Raw genomic sequence first — 15981 nt, 5'->3', positions numbered from 1 at the left:
AATTTTTAAAAAGAGATGCGCCTTTGTGTGAAGGCAGAACAGTAACCTGGATTGTTTCCATGGGCTCCAATTGCCACCTGGGTGCATGTGAAAATCTGCAAACAGATTACTTTATCCCTACTACTACCATGACAGAAGTTGGTTTTTGGTGTTTGGTGTAAGTGTCTCCCTTCCAGGGATGTTCATATTTGTTTCCTTTCTTTTCTAGACAGAGCATATGTACACCATTCTGGAGGTCTCAGAATCATATTTTTTTCCTCATGACACTCCTTTTGGCTCTGCACCTTTTTGATGTTTGAAAGAATATTTGAAGAAATGTCATAAGGACATTTTATTTGTGCTGTGCAGAAAGAAAAAGCCAAGATGGTTCTTTTAAAGATGTCCTAAGGACATCTTATTTATACTGTTTAGAAAGGGCTGTACACAATAAAATTACATCGTTAGAACAATTAAAACAGCATCATTAAAACAATTAAAACCAGAGCTGAAATACATGCAAAAAACATAAAACTACAATTAAAACCTGGACCAGGAATGAGACATCTCTGAAAGAACTCAAAATTTATTTATTTACATATTTATTTGATTTCTGCTTCACAGCTTTTCCTGCAAAATCAGCCCAGAGTAGCATATCAAATACACGCGCATGCACACATGCGTGCACTCAATCCACTATTATAAAATCCTAAATTATAATTTACAAATTATAATGGCACCCTATGTTGCATAAGCAGCTTACATAGGTAGATTGTCTTTAATAGGTGAGGACTGATTTAGCAATGGTAAACAGATAAATGGGGATAACCAACCTGTATGAGAGCTGATAGGCAAAAAAAAATAGGTAAAGGAGTGGGGAAGAGAAAAAATAAGGAGTGGAAGACAATAAGGATTGGAAGACAATAAACAGAAAACAGAAAAGGAAGGGAATAAAGAGAAGGAAAAAGGAGGATCAAATGAAAAGGGTGACAAGGGGGAAGGGGAAGGGAATGGATGGAAAGGAAAGGAGGCCAGCTGATATACATATAACTGTTGCTATCCTCAGCCATATGAATGGTGGGACATCTCTGTCTTCTAGATCTTGTGGAAGTGAAGTAAGTGCTGTAGACACCAGACCTCATTAGCAGAGAACTCCACCAGGCTGGGTCAAGGACAGCTGGACAGTTTTGGGGCCAAGGATAACTTCAAAGTTGTTACCAAATGAGTACAGTGCTCTCTAAGGGGTATATACAGAGAAGCAGTGCCATAGATATGATGGTCCCAGAGCAATTATGACACAAGATTGAACAAAAAAGTCTTCACACTGATGGAAGAGCAAACAGATGAGTTTCCTTTGGGAGAGAATTCTTGAGTTTTTATGCCACTACCAGAAAAGTCTTTTGGATTGCCACCTGCCTATTCTGAGATGTCTGGGCCCCCCAAAGTTTATTTTTGTGGTTGGGTAGAGTCATATTACTACTTTAGAAAATTATGCAAGGATTGATGAGCTTTACAATGTCTAAGCTTTGTAATTTCAGAAAACTGAAGTAAGGAAGTAAAGTCTGAAGTAAAGTCATTACTTATAATAGCTGTCCCTTGATTTTAGAGGATTAGTACTACAAATTTTATTTAAGTATTTATAAGCCATGTTTCCAGGGTGATTTAAAGTATGCATTCAGAGCTGACCAAAGTTGATAAGAATAAATCCTGAGTTCTGAAAAATGATTTACATATATACAAAGTCTTACACCCAGCAGAATACTACAAGGGAAGATTTTTTTTCTGCACTTTCATGGATTAATAAATATTTTAGTTAATTAGACTGTTCAAATAATCAACAAAGTGTTGCCAACCTACTTTAGTGCTGCTTGTTTATGTAATCGAAGCTTGTTTACAAAACTGCTAGTTTGATTATCTTGATATTTAAAACCAATTTGGATGAATAAACGGATAAAAATGAATCTGGCTTTTGCTGGACATTTACATTATAGAGCTCAATGTCATTCCTTTAGAACATTTCTGCCAGTGTTGTTTTATCTGTTTTCTGGCTTGTCTGTATTTGTGTATATCCCCCTTATGAACTGTTTTTGTTTGTGTGTGCTTAAGCTGCCTTGAAATTACCTCCTCAAGTCCTCCCCAGGCTCTTTCACCCTGGAGCCAGGAGTGGTGGAGCTCGGCCTGCATGGAGGTCAGAGGGGTGAGGCTTGGTGGCAGGAGGCCTTGCCTCGGAGCCACACCCCAAGGCTTTGTGCAGCCCTCCCCAGTTCCTGCCAGTCAGCACAGAGGCTTGGGGTGGGGCTCGGCATCAGGTGTGCCCTCTCTGAGACCTCCCCTGAGCATAAGGGGGCATGGGGGTGGGGGTGCAGGGGAGCGCCCAGAGTAGGGCTGTCTCTGGGTACCATTTTCCCCTGATACGCCTATTGTATTTTTTATTGTATTTTTGCTTGCACAAGAGGTCTAATGCAAGTGGGAAGAATTGTATTGAATCCAACCTAAAGTTTTTGCCACCACAAAAATTCTAGTTTTGTAGGACTACCCCAAAATATATTGGAATTTAGATTGAAGTTGAAATATATTCCACATATGATTTGTTTAAGTTTGACTACACTATTGCTCTAGGGGTTGGTTTTCTTAGGCAACATATTTACATATTACATTTATTTGCATGATTCCAAACTTGGAAATGGTCAAACTGCATAGGGAATAAAGCAGCTGAATTATATGTATAAATAAACTCATGCTTCCTGGTGCTATCATATTTACATAGAAGTAAGTCCTTCATAATACCTCTCCTCAGACTGTAGTGTAAATGATTTTAGAACATGTGTCTTAGGTTGCTAAACTATTGCACAGTTTTTGAAAATTGTAACCTATACTTAACATATTTGGAAGGATATTGGACTAGCCAATTCCCCAGTTTTTCACCAATATAAATTAGCTTGTCTACCTATTCCCTGAAGCGTGGAATGTGATTACTGTTATAATTATCTTAAAATGATAAATGGGTCATTGCACAGTCAAATAACTTAAAAAGCAAAATTTAATCTACTGGAAGCAATAGTAATAAAGACATAATGCCCTCATCAGAGGAAAACCAAGTATAGAAAAACTGCACAAGCAACCTTCATAAGATTAGCAGAGTGTTCAGCTGTAATATTTGAAAAAGGACTAGAGGTTAGCAATTTGACAAAGGTAAAGAAGACTTTAAAAATGTATGATTACCATTTTGGAAGTTTCTGATTATATTGTGAATGTTTTAAATTGCTTTTGGGGGTGGGGGCTATCTCACATGTTTGTGATTTCTACCTGGGGTAAAAAATGACCAGGACAGCTGTTCTCAGTTCTTTGTTATTGTAAAGGAGTCTCATTTGCCTTGTCATCTGTGTTAATTGGAATTAGAAGTGGCTTTCTCCCTTTTCATTCACTCTTAGCCCTTTGAAATGATTCCTGGATACCGTTTTGTAATTTTTCCTTTTTTAAAGTTCTGTGTTGAATTAGTGCTTCACATCCTTGTGCAACATTTTCCACTTGTATACTCGATGCTTTAAAGATTGGTGTCCCCCCCCCCCAATATAAGAACAAACAACTAAATGCTGCAAATAAGCAGGTGATAGGGAACTGAGTGAGCTCAGAAGATGGCGCCAAGGAGGAAGTTCAGGGAAGTAGAGAAGCATGGGAAATGTAGTCAATAGATCGCACAGCAACTGAGGATGTTTTCAAAACATTTCAGCCAGTTAATCACTTTAAAAGAGGATTCATGTAAAACATTTTGAGGCTGGAAATAAAATGTTTGGGAGTGTGCAGTCTGGGTGGGGCCGATTTGCTGCCAGAGCAACACACAACGCTGAGGAGACTCAGAGCTGGGGTGGGCAGAAGCCAGCCTGCAGGGAGGCCAGGGCGCCATGATGGGCAGCCCAGGCAGATGCCACAGCTTCCTGCCACTGAGCCCTGCCTCCCTGCATCCCAGGAGGCCATCTTCTGCCATCCCAAGGGCCTGGGGAGGGCAGGAGCCAGCCTGCAGGGAAGCCGGAGTGGTGGTGGGGCTTGGTGACCTTTGAACCAAACTTCACCAAACCTGGGTGGTATCATAAGGATACCCCTGTCCCCACTAGCAGTACGCCATTGCATGCAGTCACATATCACAAACACACTTTGCAGCCACAACAGCAATTCCTGCAAAAGGCCTTTTATTCTTCAGAGCTAAGTGCCTGGGACTAAGTGCCTGCAAAGGGCCTGCAGAACTAAGTACCTGCAAAGACTCTGGGTAATGCCTAACCTGTAATTTTGCTGAGCAGTGCCTCTCCTTGGAGGCCAGTCTCAACTTTTGTCTGCAATGCAGGCAGAGGCATATAGGGGGGAAGTGTTGCTCAGGGACAAAATGTCCTTCAGGCGCTTCCCACGTAGCCCTGTCCCCACGCATTGTGTAAAAGCTACATTGAACTGCATTTGTCATTTCTTAATCCACTCACCTAATTTATAAAGGTCCGCTTGGAGCTCTTCACAATCCTTTGCAGTTCTCACCACCCTACATAATTTGGTATCATCTGCAAACTTGGCCACCACGCTACTCACCCCTACTTCAAGGTCATTTATGAACAGGTTAAAGAGTACAGGTCCCCAAACAGATCCTTGGGGGACACCACTCCCTACATCTCTCCACTGTGAGAACTTCCTATTTACACTCACCCTTTTCTTCCTGTTTCTCAACCAGTTTTGAATCCATAGGAGGACTTCCCCTCGTATTCCTTGATTGCTGAGTTTTCTCAATAGTCTCTTGTGAGGAACTTTGTCAAAAGCCTTTTGGAAATCCAAGTAGACAATGTCCACTGGCTCCCCCTTATCCACATGGCTGTTTATACCCTCAAATAACTCTAGTAAGTTTGTAAGGCAGGACTTACCTGTAGGGTGGTGACAACCACAAAGGATTGCGAAGAGCTCCAAGCGGACCTTGATAAATTAGGTGAGTGGGCTCAGAAATGGCAAATGCAGTTCAATGTTGCAAAATGTAAAGTGATGCACGTAGGGGCAAAAAATCCAAACTTCACATACACGCTACAGGGGTCAGTGCTATCAGTCACAGACCAGGAAAGGGATTTAGGCGTCTTAGTTGATAGTTCCATGGGAATGTCAACTCAATGCATGGCAGCTGTAAAAAAGGCAAACTCTATGCTGGGGATCATTAGAAAAGGAATTGAGAGTAAAACTGCAAAGATTGTCATGCCCTTATATAAAGCAGTGGTGCGACCGCACTTGGAGTACTGTGTCCAGTTCTGGTCGCCGCATCTCAAAAAGGATATTGAGGAGATAGAAAAAGTGCAGAGAAGGGCAACAAGGATGATTGAGGGACATGAGCACCTTCCCTATGAGGAGAGGCTGCAGCTTTTGGGACTGTTTAGTTTGGAGAGGAGGCGGCTGAGGGGGGATATGATTGAAGTCTACAAAATTATGCATGGGGTAGAAAATGTTAACAGAGAGAATTTTTTCTCTCTTTCTCACAATACTAGAACCAGGGGGCATTCATTGAAAATGCTGGGGGGAAGAATTAGGACTAATAAAAGGAAACACTTCTTCATGCAACGTGTGATTGGTGTTTGGAATATGCTGCCACAGGAGGTGGTGATGGCCACTAACCTGGATAGCTTTAAAAGGGGCTTGGACAGATTTATGGAGGAGAAGTCGATTTATGGCTACCAATCTTGATCCTCTTTGATCTGAGATTGCAAATGCCTTAACAGACCGGGTGATCGGGAGCAACAGCCGCAGAAGGCCATTGCGTTCACATCCTACATGTGAGCTCCCAAAGGCACCTGGTGGGCCACTGCGAGTAGCAGAGAGCTGGACTAGATGGACTTTGGTCTGATCCAGCTGGCTTGTTCTTATGTTCTTATGTTCTTACCTCTGCAAAAACCAAGCTGACTTCTTCAGCAGGTCTTGCTTTTCTACATGTTTAATAATTTTATCTTTAATGATAGATTCTACTAATTTACCAGGAACAGATGTCAAACTGACTGGCCTGTAATTTCCTGGGTCCCCCCTAGATCCTTTCTTAAAGATTGGTGTGACATTGAGAGTATTCATAGTTGGTGTGCAGAACGTCCCAAATAATCTGGGATAGTAGGTATTGGGAAAGAACGTCCTCTGCTTAAGACAGGATTGTTGATGACTGCCAGGGGAGATAATACAGACATAGATGATCTGACAAATGGTTTACCTATATAGTATGCTGGTAGAGCTCTGCAAATAGAGTGTTTTACTCAGGCATGTGAAGCTAAAGAATTTCCCAAAACCTGCCAGTTCTGCTCAGTTCCTGTTTGTCATGATGACCACGCATGAAGTTACTTGATGAGCTATTTGCAATCATCTGCTATAGAAGTGTTGCTCTGTACCCAACAAAGTTTTTTTTGAGGGGTGGGAATCAGGAGCTGACTTTCAGATGATCAGATGGAAGTCCATTTTTTTCTAATTCCCCATATTTTGTGACACTTGCTGAGATGCAGCAATTTGAAAAGATGATCAGAACCCCAGGTGATTTGCCTTCTTTTTTCTCAACATCAAGTATCACTTTAGACTGGAGATAGAAGAAGAGAAACAAGCTCTTTTCCTTTACCTATTGCAGTACATAGCTCTAAAGCATTGCTTCAGTTTCTGCCCAGCTTGGAAGGAAAGTGAGAGCTCCAGTTTGCAACTTTACTGGGTAACTATTTTGGTGAGGAATTTGATGAGTAAGAACTGACTCTGAAGAGTGGTCAGCAGAAAATCTATTATGTCTTAAGAAGCTCTCCTCCTCAGTAATTCATGGACATGGAGATTTTCATGACTCACTTTGGTGTTGAACGCTGGGAGACTGGATGAATGATCAACAGTTTACATGCGATGGAATATACTGGAGTTTAAGCATAACCACCTCCAATTTCTTTACTTTTGGAAGATAATCAGTCATGTAAGAGAGATTTTGTCTACACTGAGGACAGCAACCTCACTGTAAAATAATCCTTTTTTCTGGGTACTATAAATCAGAATGGAACTTGAAAAAGGGAGGAAAGGACTTAAAACAGTGTGGCAGAAAGTGGGAGAAAAGGCAAAAGTAAGAATGAGTATTCTTGTGATTTATTTTAATAAAATATGAACTTATTTTTCTTTTGTGACAAAAGTATATTCGAAACAAGACTGCTATGGGAAAGGTTTAGATTGGATGTAAGTACGCAGGTCTTTTATCACTGTGTTGAGTCTAAAGTATAAGAACTGGTTGCTATGGAAACCCCTGGAATGTAAACATTTTAAATTGCACCTCTGTAAATAATTTGAGACACCCGCTGGAGAAAGAGGCCCTTTTGACCAGTTGGATGGTTCTGAGAGGAGGAGGCCCAAAACAGAGTCTGGCAACCTACTGATCAGTTTGTAAATTGATCATGAGTGCCAACTACTGCCTGCTAAAAAATTAATGCCATAATTATTAAAAACTTTTCCGTCTTTGTACTAAGGTCCTGTCCAAATAAAAAATGCAGGGCCCCTCACACAGAGCTCAAGCATAAAATGTAGTTAAGCCTTTAGAGTAAGGCAGCTGCATGTGTAAACAAACCAAGTTATGTTGATGAAGAAATAAATGGCAGGAAAATGTGGGGGAAAATTACCGATCAATACTAATTTGTAAATGTGTGAGCAAAACTATTTCTAACATTTAGGAATTAGTGGAAGTCTTCCAATCTGACAGTTATCCTAGCTTTTCATGGTCTAAGGCCCATTCCGCACAGGCCACACGAGCGGTGGTGCAGCGGCATACTTGATGCTGGTGCACCTCCCTGGGTCATTTGTACACTGTCCTGCGAATGGTGCCGATACCCCAGTGGCGCACAAGGCCGCCTTCACATGGGGCCCACCGCTTCAGGTCCCCTCTTACCTTCTCTTGGCTGCTGTCACTCTGCAGAGGCCAGGGGACACGTCCCCGTGGCCATAGCGGCGTCTCTGAGGCCAGAGGCCAAAAGGCTGGTCCCCTGTGCTCTGCAGGGCGATTGCAGCTGAGAGGAGATAAGAGGGAAATTGAAGCAACACAGGGAAAATGGTGGTGTCCACCCAGTGCTGTTCGTTTGGCATCAGGTGGACACCATCATTTTTCAAAAGATTTGCTTGTTGAGTGAGTGAGAAAAACACTGTTGTGGGGGAAGTGGTCATTGTGGCTGTGCTCCCACTGCAGCTGCTGTGTGAAGTCCTCCCCCACAACTGCATTTTTACCAGCCCCATGCCGGTCTTTAAGTTTCTCAGAGAACTGAAGGCAAGAAAGTCTTGGCAGTGAGAGAAAATTCCTTGGCTTCAGCCTGTATGCACGCAGCAAGGCTGTAGAGATGCAGGTTGTTCCTACTGGCAATTTTCCACTTTTAGTAACTAATGTCCCATCTTGTTGCTTTTTTGGAAGTGTTATGGTTTTGTTTGCCTTAGCTGTCCTGTTATCTTGCCTTGTGCATTCTCCAGACAGACAAGGAAAAGTTTTCCTGCTTTAAAACATGCTATATGGGAGAACAGGCACAGGGGCTATGATTCCCCCTCTTCAAGTACACTGCAAGGAACAGAGGCAACCTCTGTGTTTGTAACAAGCAGGATTCTTTCTGGTCCCACCTACCTATCTAGCAGACACATGTGGGGGAGAAGGATAGAGGCAGTGTCTAATATTTAATTTCCCTGAACTATAACAGTTTAAACACATATGACAAGCAATACAAGATGTGACAGGATCCAGATCGTTACTGATAATTTAGAATCTGAGATATCTCAAGGTCTGTAGTTTCATAAATAACTCTTTTACTGATAAAAATTTGCCATTCCCTAGTTGCTAATGGAACTGGTGGAAATGTGGTGTGCAGGCTTCCTTAAGTGAAGGACGTGACTGCAGATTATTTTAGCCTAATTGCTGGTATGAAGTTACTAGTGTATGTATTTCAACTGAAACTAATGGTGACAGTTATGATTCTGATTTACTAATGGAACTTTTGTTTCCACTGTCAGAGATTCCGACTCAAGTTTTCCAAATGGCACTTACCAATTTTTTCATATTTCCAGTTAAAATGGTATTCTCAGGGAAAACATAAGGAACTCTGTAAGATGTACAAAAAGGCAAGCAATTGTGATAATTTAGGATTCCTTTTTCTTTTCCTTTCTACATTCTAATTGTATAATATTGATGTGATTCATATTTCAGGTCATAACTTTTGTGCACAAGGACATCAGTGTGGTGAAAACTCAGAATGCAGAAATTGGAACACAAGAGCTACTTGTGAATGCAAGAGTGGTTATGTCTCTGTTCAAGGGGATTCAGCTTCTTGTGAAGGTAAATAATGTGCCGAGCAAAGTGACTTGATTGCGGTCTGGTGAGAAATGTTCTATTGAAAAAAAAAAGGCAGTGCAAAGTGTCTCATTATGAAGTCCAATCTTCACAGTAGTATAAATGATAATATCCTCGTTTGATTTTATATGTAGAAAGTTCAGATGACCCAGAGAGATGGAAGGTTCATTCTGAAGTTCAGATCCCTGGAGAATGACTTGCTTTCTAGCATGTTAAAATTCTGTAATGGCTATGATTGTTATTAAAAAGAGTAGACTGGAGTAATGCTGCCACTTAGGCTAATATAAAGCATGATATATTCAGTAATAACAATGTTTATAAATTGAAATACCAAAAATAAGATTTTATGTGCATTTTATCACAAATTAGTATGACTGCAAATGACATCTCCTTGGATGTGAAGTTAGCAAAAGTTTCTTTTGTCAGCCTAGTTGCTGGTGTAGATACTTGGACAACAGTTCTTCATTCTTATGTATTGCACCTTAGGAAAGCTAACCACCTTAGCAAAGCTAACCAGTGACTTTAACCAGATTGAACATTCCCCTTTTTCCTGCTTTTATTGGTCAAAATGGATGAGTTGTCATGCAGTAATGGTTTTTATGTTGTGCAGAAGATGTGCAGGGACACCATGATGAAGGTCAAGGATGATATTGTGCTCTTACCTCATGGCTCTGGTTACCTTTCGTGTCTAATGAAAGCAGCAGTGGTGTAGTGGTTAAGAGCAGGTGTACTCTAATCTGGAGGAACTGGGTTTGATTCCCCTCTTCTGCCTGAGCTGTGGAGGATTATCTGGGGAATTCAGATTAGCCTATACCAGTGGTGGCGAATGTATGGCACTCCAGATGTTCATGGACTACAATTCCCATCAGCCCCTGCCAGCATGCCCAAATGGCTGATGGGGGTTGTAGTTCACGAACATCTGGAGTGTCATATGTTCGCCACCACGGGTCTATACATTCCAACACACTCCAGCTGGGTGACCTTGGGCTAGTCACAGTTCTTCTGAGCTCTCTCAGCCCCATCTACCTTACAGGGTGTTTGTTGTGAGGGGGGGAAGGGTAGGGAGTTTGTAAGCCCCTTTGAGTCTCCTATAGGAGAGAAAGGGGGATATAAATCCAACTCGTCGTCTTCTTCTAAACTAACTTTGTCATCACTGGTCATGACTAAACTAACTTTGTACATCACTGGCCATGCTGCACAGCACAAAAAAGACTGCCTCTATTCACTTCATGCAAAATAAGACATCCAGAAGTACAAACTCGGGTACAAGCGATTGACATAGATGGCAGACCTGGCAAAGTGAACAAGGCAGACGTTATGTTTGACATCACCACCAACTATGGTATGTATGGCAGGAGGGGGGAAGAGAGAGAATAGATTCCTTAGCCAAAAGGCAGTTAAAACACATAGTCTATTCTACCCTGTGGACAGAGTTCTTCTAATCCCATCCTACCACCTTCTTAAAAAGAGGTGGCTTCTGGTGTGCAGACAGCAAAGGGATCAGAGGGGAAAAGAGACTGTTTCCTACCCAACCATTTTGCTTTCTGGTCAGTTTCACCATTAGCTTGCGCTCGACATTTTGTACGCAACTGAAGGTTGCTGATGGTTGCTCCAGGATGTTTGTTCTGCAGACTTTGATCCTGGGCACTTCAGCCCAAAAAGTACATAGTTGCACTTAGTTACAGTATATTATTGATTCAGTTTGGTAGGAATCAAGGTGGCTTTTGGTGTTTTGTGCATTGTTCGTTTGTTAATGTGATGAATTGCCAAAAGGGCATTTACTTTGACTTGAACAATTTTTGGTTTCCTATATTATGACACCAGTATTTATGACCTCGTCCATGAACATTTTTGAAATAATTTATTCCTGTGATGTTTTGTTCCATTTGTATTGGAGATGGAGAAGAGGTGACGTACTTGATGAACAGTTTAAATATATTGCGGAAACAGGGAGATAAGATTAAGGGAGTCTTAAGTAAAAATAGATTTGTGGACCTCAGCTATACTTAATTGATCTTGCAGTTCCAAAAAAACCATTTCTCCCCATGTAAAAGCATGAAATGAAAATGTCTAGTATACTACAAATTAGTAACAAACTATGCTACTGATATTAGATGTTGGTCCATTGTTTGAATAAGCCCATGCAAGAAAATATTTCAGTGCAGTTCTAAGCAGCATTACACATTTCTAAGTCAATTGAAGTCAATAGAAGTGTATAAGGGTATGACTTCTCTAATTATTTTGCTATTGTTAGTGTCATAGAATACCAATAAAGACTGTGGCCTATTCCACATGAGCTGTTTGCAGTGTATCATACTGCCAAATGCTACTTTTTCCCTCTTTTCATTCCGTACATTTTTCCTCCATTTCGGTCCAAAAATATTTTCTGTTCATTTTTCCTTTGTTGTTTTTTATACCTTTCTGAGCTACCTTCTCTTCAACCTGTGACCATAAAATTGAGGGTCTCTTTTTCCCCTATAAGAAGCCACCTCTCCCAGTAGCCAATGTTCAGTATCCCTAGACACCTCTCTGTCTATTGATATTGTCCCACACTTTGAATTTTCTTCTACCTGAGCCAAGTGCAGGTTGCTCAGCTCTATACAACGGACCTTTCCATTTGAATATCAGATGACTATAACCCTTACTCACCAAATTACCTTCATCTATTCTTCTCAAAACTATCCCCTCAATACTGCTTATATCTTAGGACTGTGTGTGTGTTCTGCTGCTTTGATCATTGTGTGTTTGTGTACTCCTATTATCCCTTAATAAAATTGTTAAACTTTATGTAGCTCTCCTGTGGATTTCTTGCAAAAGCTGATCTTGGCATACATAGGCTACAAAGATCTCAAGCTTGCCTGATTTTTTTTTTGCTGAAGTCATGAGTCTGCTCTTGCTTATTCTTCCACTCTAAAAGGGGCAGACTCCCACCATTTCATGTAACAGTTTGGAGATCAGTTGTAATTCCAGGATATCTCAAGGCCCTACCTGGCAGTTGGCAACCATAGATGTTAACCATTTGCAGAGTGGAACCTGATCAGGTGAATGAAACTGCCATGGGCGAGTATGGCAATAGAAGTGATCCTGAAGATAGAGCTTAAATGAAGGGTTTAGTTGGTGAGAGCTGGTACCTTGAGTTGAACCTAGTAGCCAATCGGTAACCAATCAAGTGTCTGTGTAATTAATTCATTGGAGAAAGGGTTCCAATAAGTGCTGTCCTAATTGAAATCTGATTTGAAGGAGTTTCGGAAATGAAAGGCCTTCAAGGGCAATGCTAGTCACCTCCAGGATGATAGAAAGACACACCCAAATGTCCTAACCCACCCAATTTCAGCAAAGGTTGGTTCTCAAAGGAAATGTCATGCATAGTTCTTAAAGCTTGGGCAGGCTAATGCCGGTAAATATGATGTGTCAGGTACCCAAGCCATTTAATCCTTTAAGCAGCAATACCAGCACCTTAAACTGATCCTAGAAACCAACTGGAAGCTGTTACAGTTGAGGTGTTTTTAAATCTTTATCCAGCTGTTCTGCAGCACACACTTCTTCATGTTGTTAGGGTATACTGATTAAGACAGTTCGGGCTGATTTGCATCTGAGATGATTCTACATCAGACGCTGAAAATCATTTCATTGCCTTCTTGTTTTCTTGAAGTGTACATCACTTCCTATCTGAAAATGTGACCATTTTGTGAACAGCAGGCATCAGTACTCAACTCCCGAGGACCACAGGTTACTGCCTGACTTGTACAGCTCTCTACTCTTCCAAGGAGGTATGCTTGCTTGTGATCCTGCCTGCACGCCCCCCCCCCCACACACACAAAGGATCACAGCTTTCAGATTGCACCATGGGTGCCTTTGAAGGAATCAGCCTTTCAGATAGTTTCTGCTCCTTCTCGTCACTCTAATTACAGAATCTCCCACTTCAGTAACTGTTGGATATTGCAGACCTGTGCTTTAGACCAACTGACTTGTAGACTGCAGTAATTTTGGCTACACAATTTGTCTGCTCTGATTCTGTACTTTGCCTCTAAGAGATGTGTCTCAAGTAACTTTTTCACACAACTGTCTATCCCCCACCACCAATACAGTCATTAAGATGCCATGGGCATTCCAACAAGTTTATTAAGAAGGAAATAGCAGCATAGTAATTATGCATTTCTCCAGAATGTTTCCAACTTAAATTTTCAATTTGTAAATCAGGTATGTGTATGGCACATACATCAACAAAACATATCACATGAACTGGTTAGGCATTTTTTGACTTAGTTAATGAATGGCCCATTCTGCACAGCACAAATAAGACATCATGAGGATGGGGAAAAAGGTGTCTTGGTGAGGAACTCTGCATATCTTTTCCCCCAAGTCATCCTTAGGATGTTTTATTTCTGCTCAAGATTTCAATTACTGATATTCCTAAAAGGTGTACTTTTCCCTGAAGTTGTCTGCAAGTCATCCCCTGCTTGCTGTGCGGAGCTCAGGAGCTGAGGAGACACCTTATTTTTCCCACCCAGCCATTATAGCTCAGTTTCTTACATGGGTCACACCCAACATTTTATGGTGCTGCAGTAATTCTCCATGCCTGCAGCCATTTGCTGAAAGTTTCCCCAGGATGTTTGCTCTGCAGGATCCACTGCTAGGCACTGTTTCAGCCTGAAAAGTATATGGTTGTACACAGATTATCCTGCCAATTCTGGCAATATGTAGCTTTCCCTTAAAAAAAAAAAGTTCGATGAACTGTCTTCCAAGATATGAACACACAATATGAAAATTGATTTTCATATTGTACATTCATGTCTTTGAAGACAGCTTACTAAAAATGTTTTTAAAGGGAAACCTATATATTGCTGGAATCGGCAGGACAAGCTGAGTACAACCATGTACTTTTCAGGCTGGAAAGGTGCCCAGCAGTAGACCCAGAGGAGCAAACATCCCAGGAAAACCTTCAACAAACGGCTGCTGGCACTAACAATCACTGCAGCACCATACATTTTTGGGTGCCAGACCTTTAAACTTGGGTGGGAGGAAATGGCGTATGCGGGGTGGGGGGAAGCTTGTTTCTCCTGTGACACATTTTTTGTCCATGCTGTCTGGACAAAAAAAATGAGGCAGCTTTTTTAAAGCCATCCCCAGTGAATCTTATTTATTCTGTGCAAAATGGGGTCAATGCTTCAATTGTTTTCTCATCTCCTTTCACTGATTTGGAAGCTGTGTGAAGTAGGATAAGAAAAACAGGACTAGATGCATGTATTTTTACAGGGAGCTTGATGTTTTTGTTATTGTTTTTAGTTTATGTGTTTACCAAGTAATGGTATCATTTTTGATTGGCAGATATAGTTATAGCTTGAGATCGTACTTTTCTAAATTTGTATTTAGAAAAAACTTACTAATGGTGATTCGGATTGGACATGGTCTGTTAGTAGACACATATATACTCTGTCAACATTACTCAAATTCTGTTATATTGGAGGTGAAGAAGAGCTTGACTTTATACCCTGCTTTGCTTCCTATAAGGACTATCAAAGTGATTTACAAACTCCTACTCTTCCTTTCCTTATAACAGACATCCTGTGAGGTAGATGGGGCTGAGACAGTTTGGAGACAACCATGACTAGTCCAGCAGGCTTCATGTGCAGGAGAGGGGAAACAGATATTCCACAAATACTTCACCAGATTGGCATCCCCCACTCATGTGGAGGAGCTCATGTGGCGAACAAGCAGTACTCTGATGGAGTAGGCTGGTTTAAATGGATTAACACCCACCCCCCAACCTCACATTTGTTTTGTCATGTCACTTGCAGGTGTATGTAATATTGTATGGATGAAGTTGTAAAATACATGTATTTCTGAGGCAGCATATGTGAGCTTCAGAATGAGATATGACTCCTAGTTGCCACCACGAAATAAATACATCAAGCAAAATACATTGGTAAAACTAGATGTATTAATTTTAATATGAACTGTGGACCTCTGGACTGTCCAGTATGTCAACTTGTTATGTAAGTCAAATAAAACGTGAGGTGGTTTCATTCTGCAGGAGTAATTCTTTGTTATCCCAAGAAATCACAAAAAGAACCCAGTTGTTTTGCAAAGAGCACCTATTCCTTTTGGCTCAGGCTTGTGTTTAATTTTTAATTCTTTGATATCAAGTGTGAAAAGCTTCTATATATTTACATAAATATCTAGTGACTTTTTTTCTTGGTTTCTAAGGCTGAAATGATGAATGCTTGCTTTCACTCCTACAGTTTTACTGTTATCTCAACTCCTCTCTCTCTCTCTGTATATATAAAAACAAGAATAAGCAAAAGTAGATATTAAGGAGCATTTTCTCTGTAATTTGCCTTTATTTCCTAATAAGAAACCTGGTCTTTGTAACCTTCAGCAGGGGATGCTGCTCCCGTTTAAATGGCTTTCCCCCTTTTCTGTATTTGATAAAGGACAGACAAATAATTGCTCTTTATTGCTGGAGGACTGAATCGTAATGTATCCTTGCAAGGTCAATGAGTTATTCAGTATTTTTGCTTCTGTGCAATGGTAAAGACAACATTCCCTGTGTATTAAATATTTGCATCTTTTGTCTACTAAATAGAGGATTTTAACCATACAATGGTTTTCAATAGCTTGTCTCTTAATAGAATGTCTTAGATCGACAAGTCTAATTGCTGTACAGATTC

The 15981-nt window shown here is 40.9% G+C and overlaps 1 protein-coding gene across 3 annotated transcripts in view; it reads left to right on the top strand.

Moving 5' to 3' along the window:
• NELL1 (neural EGFL like 1) overlaps positions 1–15981 on the top strand; it is a 678881-nt gene that overhangs the window by 235964 nt on the left and 426936 nt on the right. For all 3 annotated transcript variants that reach the window (XM_048483516.1, XM_048483514.1, XM_048483513.1), the window contains exon 12: positions 9167–9295. In XM_048483516.1, coding sequence (XP_048339473.1) covers positions 9167–9295 — 129 coding nt within the window. The remainder of the gene's footprint in view (positions 1–9166; positions 9296–15981) is intronic.

The sequence above is a fragment of the Sphaerodactylus townsendi genome, linkage group LG02 (genome assembly GCF_021028975.2).
Source record: "Sphaerodactylus townsendi isolate TG3544 linkage group LG02, MPM_Stown_v2.3, whole genome shotgun sequence".
Taxonomy (NCBI): domain Eukaryota; kingdom Metazoa; phylum Chordata; class Lepidosauria; order Squamata; family Sphaerodactylidae; genus Sphaerodactylus; species Sphaerodactylus townsendi.
The sequence above is the reverse complement of the archived record's forward strand: the minus strand, read 5'-3'. Positions and strand labels throughout refer to the sequence as shown.